The 11,510-nt window shown below is 41.7% G+C and overlaps 1 protein-coding gene across 1 annotated transcript in view; it reads left to right on the top strand.

The window, feature by feature from the left end:
- The window catches only part of LOC142566648 (homeobox protein zampogna-like), a 148,575-nt gene extending 138,147 nt beyond the window's left edge, over positions 1-10,428 (top strand). Inside the window, exon 3 of the mRNA XM_075677483.1 lies at positions 9,961-10,428. Coding sequence (XP_075533598.1) covers positions 9,961-10,203 — 243 coding nt within the window. The 3' untranslated portion in view covers positions 10,204-10,428. The remainder of the gene's footprint in view (positions 1-9,960) is intronic.
- Positions 10,429-11,510: the final 1,082 nt, after the last annotated feature.

The raw sequence follows: 11,510 nt of genomic DNA on the forward strand, positions 1-11,510 counted from the left end.
AGAACCCAAGAAAAAAATTGTCGCGCGAAAGGAACAGAGAAAAGAGATGAGAAGGTTTGCAGTATCATGCAAATAATAAGGAAAAAATAACGCAGCAACAGCAGCTGTAAAGTTCACATACATATTTTCATCACGTCAAAAACGGTCGTAGTTTGCGTCCATTTATTTCTTCTACATTTGCACTTATATTCTTTTTCGCGTGTTTCGGTTTGTGCTCCCGTAGCACATGGGCGTTTATTCGCAACAACAAAATTTCAAGTATTGCAAAGTCGGCGGCAAAGGGACATCAACAGTTTTTCCGCACTAAATGTACAAACAATGTCTAACTGATCGCAGACGCATTCGTTGTAACTTAAAGGTAACTTGTAATTCTATTCGAAACAATAATGAACAGGATACAAAAACTCCCCCATTAACTAGAAAAGCTGTCAGAAGGGCCTTGCAAGGCATGAAACGGGAAAAAGCGGCAGGAGAGGATGGAATAACCGTCGATTTATTCAAAGATGGAGGGGACATAATACTAGGAAAACTGGCTGCTCTCTATATGAAGTGTCTATCGACTGCAAGGGTCCCAAAAAACTGGAAGAATGCGAACATTATACTAATCCACAAAAAGGGAGCCGTTAAAGAACTGAAAAATTATAGATCCATTAGCTTACTCCTAGAATTATATGAAATGTTTACCAAAATAATATCCAATAGAATAAGGGCACCACTGAACTTTAGTCAACCAAGGGAACAGGCGGGCTTCAGGCAGGGATACTATACAATGGATCACATCCATGTCATTAATAACGTTAACGAGAAATCCGCAGAGTACAATAAGCCTCTCTATATGGCTTTCATAGGTTACGAAAAAAAAGCATTTGATTCAGCAGAGATACCAGCAGTCATAGAGGCATTGCGTAATCAAGGAGTACAGACTGCTTACGTAAATACCCTGGAAAATATCTACAAATTCCACAGCCACCTTAATACTACCCAAGAAAAGTAGGAAGGTACCTATAAAGAAAGTGGTGAGACAAGAAGACGCAATCTTTCATTTCATTTTTTCATTTATTATACCCCTCAGGGTCAAGAGCATTACAGAGGGGGAGTGGTGAATACAAAAGAATGAAGACAAATATAGTTGGTTAGATGAGTGTTTAAATGGCACCTGTAAATACAATATTAGCTAAGGCTTCACGGAACTGTTCATAATTAGTAAGGCCTACAACTTCAGCGGGAAGATGGTTCCAGTCACGTGAGGCTCGCGGCAGGAATGATTGTGAGAAACATTTAGTGTTGCATGACAAAATGCCGACTTTGTACTGGTGATCAATGCGACCGGATACATAAATTGGGTGGTCGATGAGGTGAACTCGTAGCGTATGATGATGGTACAACTGGTGGGAGAGGGCAATACGAGACACTTTTCTGCGAGTTGCCAGCGATGGGGCATAGATTAGATTTGTTTGTTTGTTTATTTATTTATTTATTTCTGTACATCAACAGAAATCGAAGCAAAAGCAAAAGACTTACAGCCTGACAGAGTCTTTTGCTCTGAGATACAGTTCAGCACGCAGTCATAATACAAGTAGAGAAACAGCAACAATATACAATGATTAACATAATGTAATCATTGAACAATCTAAATTGTCTATATTATATATATATATACATATATATATATATATATATATATATATATATATATATATATATAAACAAAAAAAACAGAAATATCACAGAGTAAAGTAAGCAAGCAGATCGTCATACATATATTGTGACAAGCAGCAACAAAAAAAAACAATGTGTGCTCAAAAATAAAACACACAGTGCACATTGGGTAAGCTAGAAAAAGTCAGTACACATGGAAGTTGTAATCAGCACTTAAACAGTACTTAAACACATTCAATGCCGTTTTCTAGAAGAATTTGTTGAAACCTATTTTTGGAAATATGTTTATTTAGGTCTAAAATGTTGCCAAGTTTATTAAGCAGACTGGGTATTTGGTGCAGGATATGCTGCCAACCATAGGTAGTTCTCATTTTTGGTGTTCTTATACTTTGTGTACGGAGGCAGTATTGAACACATCTAAAAGAACTGTACGTGGGGTATAGCTTATTATTTTGGATATGCAAAAAAAAATAGATTTGGTTAGCTTGCAATAAGAAATGCTTTGTAAATAGCGGACGCGTGCTGAGACCTTGCGGATGACCATAATATCCCTCAAATATTCGTAGTAGCTTTTTTTGTAATGTGAGTAATTAGTTAGTTAGTTTTTAATGTTAGTTATACTCGCTGTGCGGTTGTAGTTAGCAAGAATAAAACGTACAGAGTTATTTTGAACCATCTCGAGGACAGCGATTAGGTTTTCATGAGCACGGTCCCATACCAGAGTCGTGTATTCGAGTTTGGGTCATATTAAAGTTTTATATAACAAAAGTTTCAAATTAGTAGGTACGTTGAAAAAGTTGCGACGTAGGTAGCCAAGCATGCGATTAGCGTTTTTAATTATGTTCTCAGTATGAAGAGACCAGCTGTGTTTAGAAGTGCTGTAAACACCAAGATATTTATATGAAGAAACTGATTCCAACGACATGTTGTCAATGCAGTACAACGGTGTGGTAAATGCTTTCCTAGACCCACGCATAACTTTGCATTTGTTCATATTTGGCTCCATTAACCATTCATTGCACCACTTCCCTATAGTGGTAAGGTCCGACTGAAGTAATTCAATATCGTTAGCATTGGGAATTTCTCTGAAAATGACGCAATCATCAGCGAACAGATAGATATGGGAGTTAATAAGTGAGAGAATATCATTATGTAGATTGGAAGAATGCGGGTCCAAGGATGGGGCGCTGTGGAACACCTGAACGGACCTCTGTAAAAGCGGAATTCATGCCGTTAGCACAAACAAATTGTGAGCGGTTGAGAAGAAAGCACTCAATCCATTTCAAGAGGTTACAGTCAATGTTAAGTTGGTTTAGTTTGTGAAGCAATAGTTTGTGACACACCTTGTCACATGCTTTTGAAAAATCTGAGAATATACATTCAGCTAGTGATGATTTGTCAAGAATATGGTGTAGTGCATCTGTAAACGATATTAATTGGGTTTCACAGGATTAACATTTCCGAAAACCATGTTGTGCTGACGTAAAAAAATGACTTCAATTCAAGGAAATCAACCAGGTTGGTAAAAATAATTTGTTCGACCATTTTACAGCATGTACTGGTGAGAGAGATGGGACGATAATTATTAGGGGATGCTTTGCTGCCGCATTTAGACACTGAAATCACTTTGCCTATTTTCCACTCATTTGGTAGCGTACAATGGTCAAGGGATTGCTGGAAAAGTTTGGATAGTATAATAGAAGAATAATCTGAAGTGTTTTTTAAGAATTTTGAGTTAATACAATCGTATCTGGTAGCAGAATGAATACATAGTCCACAAAAAAGCTTACTGACACTGGATGAAGCAACAATTATGGAGGGCACGTTCACATAGTTCAAGTGCTGTGTACTTGACATATGTTCGCTAGATGTGGCTGTGAAATTTTCTGAAAATGTATGGTTTAGTATAGTGGCAGAAATTTTGGAAGGAATTGGAACACCGGAAGAGTCGGTTAAGACAAGGCTGTCGTCAACCGAAGGAATAATTGCACGCCTAATTTTTCTAACATTGGTGGTAAACATTGAAGGGAGAACATGTGAATGGAAGCGCTTTTTGTGGTCTTTGCACACTTGCACATACGCGTTTGACGCCGCAGTATACGATGCCCAGCGTTCAATTGTGGGTGATAGGTTTGCAATGCGGTAGAGACGCTTCTTTTTATTTGATAAACGCTCAATGTGATTATTGTACCAGGGAGAGTTTGTGTGAGTTGTAATGGTGCATTGAAGAATGTACTGTGCAGTTAGACGGGTGACTATAGCTGCGAACTTGTTCCAATTAGTTTGTACACTACGGTGTTCAAAGCCATCAAGGAAAACGCCGATAAAAGAAGATAGTGAATTATTTATGGCCTGATAATTTGCTCTGTAATAGTCTCGTATTATTTTTTTCTTCTTGTTGGTTTTTGGACGGTCTACTTTAATATCAAACTGTAGGAGCAAGTGTTCGCTAATTCCTGGCGGGTACGTTACAGGCGATACTACTTTGGGTTGATTAGTGAGGACTAAATCTAGTGTATTCGCCGTATAGCTGTTATTCTAGTTGCTTGAGCACACATCTGCACAAGTGAGAATACGGAACACACATCTAAAAAATCGCAAGATTGAGCTGAGAGTGGGAATATTAAAGGGGGGTCGGTATTCCATGTTATATTTGGCAAATTAAAATCGCCAAGTAGGAATAGCGGTGATAAAGGAAAGCGTGTTGCAACAATGTTAACAGCTTCATGAAATTCGTTACTAAAGCTAGGTGACGACGAAGGTGGACGGTAGCATACCCCTATTACAACTTTCTGTTGAATAAGTGTTATTGCTGATCATACTAATTCTAGATCAGTCTGCACGTGTATATATGATGATGGTATATCATTGGAAATTGCGAGAAGCACGCCGCGGCCTCTCTGCGTGCTACGATCACAACGATAGAATGAGAAGCGATGAGCATTGAAAAAGATATCAGCGTTGCAGACATGCGCAGTGAGCCATGCTTCCATTAGCGCGATTATTTTAGCGGAACATGTATCGATTGCTGATGTGAGTGAGTTGCACTTGTTAAGGGCGCTTCTAGAATTAGTAAAAAGAAGCGATACTGAAGTCGAGGATGCCTGGCCACTACGCCTCACTCATTCCTAGGAAGTGTTGGCAGAGATAGCGGCAGAGTGCGAGCTGTCATGTGCGCTTCTCGTATCAGTGGAAATGACAGTGGCAGTGGTATTTTACAGGGTACCTTTCAATCTTACAAGAAACATGTAAGATTTCTTCTTCATAAGTAACTTGTTGTGGCGTAGTTTGTGGCTTGGGGAACCAGGTCGCGTTTTCGCAAAGTCGAGCAACTTTTTTGTGCCAGACGTCTTGCCACCGAGTAATCTTCACTAATGATTACCTTACTTTCCTTCACGCTTGTAGCGTTTGGTGAGTATTATGTCTTTCGTTTTGAAGTTCAAATATTTTGCAATGACAGGAAGGCATTTGTTAGGTGCGATACTTCCTAAGCGGTGCGCGCGTTAAATTCCGTGAGAGGAAAGGGGATCAGCTAGGCAATCACCAAGAATTGAAGTTAATTTTTTCTCAGTCGCCTGCCAGGTTTCATCGGAACCTGGGATGCAATAGAAAATTAAAGTGTTACGCCGTGACCTGTCGTCAAGATCATCCTGCCGTGATTGTAAAGTGGTGACCGTTACGGGAAGTTGGTCTGTTTGAGTGTGAATTGTGGCAATATCATGGCTGAGTTCGTCTAACCTTTTACACTTTTCCTCTAGCTCATCTAATCGGTTTTGAATCGCTGCAATTTAGGTTTCAATGTACTTTTGTCCAGTTTTAATAGCTTCAATGCCAGCTGCCAATTACGTTTGCGTTTTAGAACTATGCAGCAAACGGGTGCCTACGTCCTTTAGCAAATGAAAAATAACTTTCATCTGTTAAGTGGGATCGGAAGGTAAAGATTCAATGTCCAAAAGGGCTTCCTAGCGGGTGGTTGTGGGCCCAGGGTTGCTCTCAACATCACCCGCGCGCAACAACAAAAGGGTCATAGAGAAACATTCAAAAAAAATTTCGCGCAACACTTGTGGACACAGAAACAGTAATAAGCACACGTTATGCTATTCACTGCGTGCTTGGAAGAAGTATTCAGGCTATTAAACTGGGAACGTTTAGGAGTAAGGATCAACGGCGAATACCTCAGCAACCTTCGGTTTGCCGATGACATTGTTCTATTCAGCAAACTGCGGACGAGTTACAACAAATGATTCAGGACCTTAACAGGGCGAGTGTAAGAATGGCGTTGAAGATTAATATGCAGAAGACAAAGATAACGATAACTAACCAGCCAAGAGAACAAGAGTTCAGGATTGAAAGTCAGCCTCTAGAGTCTGTGAAGGAGTACGTTTACCTAGCTCAACTAATCACAGGGAACCCTGACCATGAGAAGGAAATTCACAGAAGAATAAAAATGGGTTGGATCGCATAAGGCAGACATCGTGAGCTCCTGATTGGGAGCTTACCGTTATCATTGAAAAGAAAAGTATACAATCAGTGCATTTTACCTGTGCTGTTATACGGGGCAGAGACTTAGAGACTGACAAAGAAGCTTGAGAACAAATAAAGAACCGCGCAAAGAGCGATGGCACGAAAAATGCTAGGCATAATTTTAAGAGACAGAAAGGGAGCGGTTTGGATCAGAGAGCAAACGGGTATAGACGTTATTCTAATAGACATTAAGAGAAAAAATGGCGCTCGGCAGGTCATATAATGCGCAGATTAGATAGCCATAGGACCATTAGGGTGACAGAATGGGTACCAAGAGAAGGGCAGCCCAGTAGAGGACGGTAGAAGACTAGGTGGTGCGACGAAATTAGGAAATTTGCGGGTGCTAGTTGAAATCTGTTGGCGCAGGACAGCGGTAATTGGAGATCGCAGGGAGAGGCATTCGTCCTGCAGTGGACATAAAATAGGCTGATGATGATGAACATGAATGAACACCTTCTTTGGAGGCGTTTTAACAAACACTGGAGCTGTAAAATCCCTAATGGTGAAACAAGAAATGAAATTGATTTCATACTTTGTGCCCATCACGGTGCCCATCAGTATAGTGCAGGATGTAGACCTGCTAGGTAGGGTAAAGTTCAGTGATCATAGGTTATTGAGGGCTAGGATTCACCTCAATTTGAAGAAAGAAATAGTAAGATTGGTGAAGAAGAAGCAGTGCAACCTAGACGCAGTAAGGGTAAAAGCAGACCAATTCAGGTTTGCACTTGTAAAGAAATATGCAGCCTTAGAACAGGGAGGTGAAGATGACATATAGGCAATGAATGAGACCGTAACTAGGCTGGTTTCAGACGCAGCAATTGAAGGGGGAGGTAAGGCACCAAGGCAACCAGTAGGTAAGCTATACCAAGTAACAAAGGACATAATAAAGAAACGACAAAGAATGAAAGTACCCAACTTAAGTGATCAGATAGAATTCGCGGCACCGTCAAAACAACTCATCAATGAAAAAATAAGGGATATTCGAAGCTATAACGTAAGGTGAGGAATCAGTAAAAAATTAACATAGCTTGAAATCAATGAGAAGAAGACTGGGTATTCGATAAACCAAGATGTATGCACTGAAAGATACGCAGGGTAATATCATCAGCAGTTTAGAAGATAAAATAAAACCAGCGTAAGAATTCTATACTGACTTGTACAGTACCCAAACTAGCTACAATACCTCAATTCGAAGTAGTAATGAATAGGTTGCAGAGGCTGCTTCTCTAACTAGCGATGTACGTAGAAGGGCTTTGCAAGACATGAAATGGGTAAAGCGGCAGGAGAATATGAACTACCAGTTGATTTAATCAAAGGTGGAGGAGAAATAATGTTAAGAAAACTAGCTGCCCTGTATACGAACTGTCTGTCGACTTCAATGGTACCAGAGAACTGGAAGAATGCTAAGACTACACTAATCTACGAAAGGGGAGACGTTGTAGAATAGAAAAATTATAGGCACACCAGCTTACTTCCACTATTACATAAGATATTCAGCAAGATAATCTCCAATAGAATAAGGGCAACACGGGACTTTAGTCAACCCAGGGAACAGGTAGGTTTCAAGAAGGGATACTCTACAATCGATCAGATCCAAGTCATCAATAAGGTAATCGAGAAATCCGTAGAGTGCAATCAGCCTCTCCATATTTCATAGATTACGAAAACGCATTCGATTTAGTATGGATACCCACAGTCATACAGGCATTACGTAATGAAGGAGTACACGCAGCTTACGTAAATATGTTGGAAAGTATCTACAGAGATTCCACAGCTACCTTAATTCTCCACAAGAAAAGTAGGAAGAAACATGCAAAGAAAATGGTCAGGTAAGGAGACACAATCTCTGCAATCCTATTCACTGCGTGCTTCGAAGCTGTATTCAAGCTTTTAAATTACGAAGGCTTGGTAGTAAGGATCAACGGCAAGTATCTTAGCAAGCTTCGATTTGCAGATAACATTGTCCTGTTCAGCAACACTGGGGACGAGTCGCAACATATGATTGAGGACCTTAACAGAGAGAGTGTAAGAGTGGGGAGGAAGATTTTTATGCAGAAGACAAAGGTAATGATCAATAGCCGCGCAAGGGAACAACAAATTCAGGATCGCCAGTCAGCCTCTAGAGTCTGTAAGGAGTACGTTTACCTAGGTCAATTACTCACAAGTTTACAAAAGAATAAAAATACGCTGAAGCGTATTCGGCAGATACCTTCAGATCCTTGCTGTAAGCTTACCATTATCATTAAAAAGAAAGGTGTACAATAAATGCATTCTACCGGTGCTCACATATGGGGCAGAAACTTGGGGACTGACAAAGAAACTCGAGAACAAGTTAAGCACCGTGCAGAGCAATGGAACGAAGAGTGTTAGGCTTAACGTTAAGAGACAGGTAGAGGGCGGTGTGGATCAGAGAGCAATCGGGGATAGACGATATACTAATTTACGTTAAGAGAAAGAAATGGAACTGGGTAGGTGATGTAATGCGTAGGTTAGATAGCCGGTGGGCCATTAGGCTTACAGAATTGGTGCCGATAGAACGGAAGCGCAGTGGAGGACGGCAGCAAGCTAGGTGGGGTAATGGATGAAAAAAACTTTATTGAGGTCCATCGGAACCTCAATATCGCAGTTTTCACTCACATCGACTTCCACTGCTACTCCACGTAAAGTTTACGAAAAATAGCACGTACTGTTTTTCCAACTTTCTGAAACGTGCATTCAATTCCCGACAGGAAATGAGTTTCTTTGGCTTTCAAATCTCGAGTTTAATATTTTAAAAGAGCACAACGCACGAAACACTGCCACAGATTCGGCGGCTTTTCATTACCTAGTCGCTCGAAACAACACATCGAGCGACAAGCGATATCGTCGCGCCAAATTGCTCAAATTGGGTTTTAAGCTGTCGAAAGGTTCTGGCGCGTGTAATTAGTAGCATTGTGCAAGCGATAACAAAACACACGATACGTACCGTGGTGAAAAACTCGCTCTCGGCGTGGCGCGTTCTCCACGAGGGTCGGACCCACCATCTGCGCCGGCGTTCTTCTTCTAGTCTTTTTTGAATAAGAAGAAATTTCTTTTTCAGTAACAGCAGTCTTTTGCGGCGCTGAGTAAGGACCATATCAGTTTCGCTCACGCCTGACTTGCGGAAAGCACGAAGCGAGAAGCAGCAGCACAGAGCACAAACACTTGCTTGCAGTCCCTGCCTTCGTACTGCCATTGTTACCAACATCTCAGTACTAGTTTCTTCCGCGTACAGCCAATAATGTATCACTACATGTAATACATCGTTTATCTGCATAAATTCATGTCGATCTTAACTTATTTTATTTCTCCGCATAATTTTAATATATTTAATTATGGAGAAAAAAAACTTTTGGCGACTTTTCTTTTCTTGTTGTTGTATGGCCGGTCGGGCAACACTGTTTTGGGCGGAGCTACAACTAGCGGGCGCCGCGATGACTTTCCGCACCGTGTATCTCAAATTGACGTGAGCGGCAAGCCGGAGCATCCGAAAACCGGATTGCCGCACGTCGGATCCGTCGCCGCGTCGTACCGTGTGTCTCGCGCTTAATTGGAGATCGCAAGGAGAGGCCATCGTCCTGCAGTGGACCTAAAATGGGCTTATGATGATGAACAACTTAGCAACATGCGATTGTTTTCTAGAAGTTAGACATTATTGGACATCACAGGCTCTTAAGTGGTTGTCTGCATGCGGAGTGTCATTGTAAATATCTTCTAGCATTTGTTTCTTCATTGTGAGCCAACCACGTTTGTTCGTAGGTGAAAATCTGGTTCCAGAACAGGCGCTACAAGACCAAGCGGCGCCAGCAAGGAGGTGGCGCCCAGGAGCCGACGTTCACCAGCACCTATACGTGCCGCACAGTGAAGGTGAAAGTTCTCGTCCGAGACGACCAGCGCCTATACCGACCTGAAGAACTCGGCCCAAGGCCAGCGCTGCTGCTACCCTCAGTGCCCTTGCCCGGGCTGCAGGCAGCATTGAAACCTGCCTACCCGGCGTGCTAGCTCTGGTAAATCGCGCTCCTAAGAGAGAGTAGGACCGTTTGTGTAACACCGGCGAGGGTAACAACGTACAGTGTAAAATAATTTACATCCTCAAAAGCACTAGTTTGTCTATAAGTCACACGTGTAAGGGTGTGAATTACAAGGTAGCTATAAAGGTGTAATTAGGGTATAATAAGGGTGTAAGGCTGGTGTTATAAGGGTGTAAATTTGTATATACCTAACATCCTCACACTTAGATCGACAGATAGCTGAGCTAGTTGGTAAGGATTCATTATGCAAGAAAAGGTGAGGCGTGCAGACAGGACACAAGACAGGACACAGGCGTTCGTGTTGTCCACTTCTCTTGTGTCCTGTCCGTACGCCTCACCTTTTCTTGCATAATGAATCCTCACACTTAACGTGTGAGCTATATGGATCTTATAAACCTATTGCTAAGCCCAGTACCCAGTGTGCAGTGTCATTCAGGATTATGTGCGCAGTGTCGCGCGTTGGATGCTGGGGCGCTGGACTAGCGCAGCATCCAGGAAGGCGCTTTGTACGGGTGCGAAAAGTAGCTCTAGAACAAGAAAAGCGCGGTGCCTGGCTATCGTATGCTTTTTATAAAATATTGAATGCAACATTGGGCACTTCTCGCAATAAAAAAAATAAAAAAAGACATGAAGACCACCACAGTTCAATCGCTTGACGTAGAGATCGTAAGTCCAGTACTTCACTAATACGCCACGCCAGTCTTTTACCCTGTTTTCATTTTGCTCATCGTCTTAAATTTCCATCTGCCGCCTTCCCCGTGGGCGCCAATACCGACAGTGTGCTTTCTGAATAATTTCCCATGTCAATACCAAGGTGAATTTTCATTTTCGTGCGAACGTGCCTCGCGCAGACACGTTAGATGCACTGCGGCCCATCTTACGCCTACGTAAGAAAGAAAACATTGTTCTCTGTAGTGAATAGTACGCCTGAAAGTGCCACAACACTGATTTTCTGCAACTGCCCTTTTAACTTCGAAAAAAGGTTTAAACCGTGATGCTTTACCGGCCCTTACGGCCGATTTTGATAGCTGTTGTTTGTTCTTCGCGCAAGAAAAATGAAACATTCTCTTAGTTCAGGCATGCGTTTCAATCGTCACGTCTGTGTAGTCACATATCTCTGTCAAAGAAACGTTAGTTCAGCTGACAGCCTGTGGCGACAGCACATATACGAGGGTGAATCACAAGGCCTTTGCCCCTATCTTTATTAGCCAAAATTAGGTACATACAGGTAATTACAAATATACGTGCCTCACAATCTGTTTCCACATAGTCCCCACA

This window comes from Dermacentor variabilis, unplaced genomic scaffold (genome assembly GCF_050947875.1).
Source record: "Dermacentor variabilis isolate Ectoservices unplaced genomic scaffold, ASM5094787v1 scaffold_13, whole genome shotgun sequence".
NCBI classification, from domain to species: Eukaryota; Metazoa; Arthropoda; class Arachnida; order Ixodida; family Ixodidae; genus Dermacentor; species Dermacentor variabilis.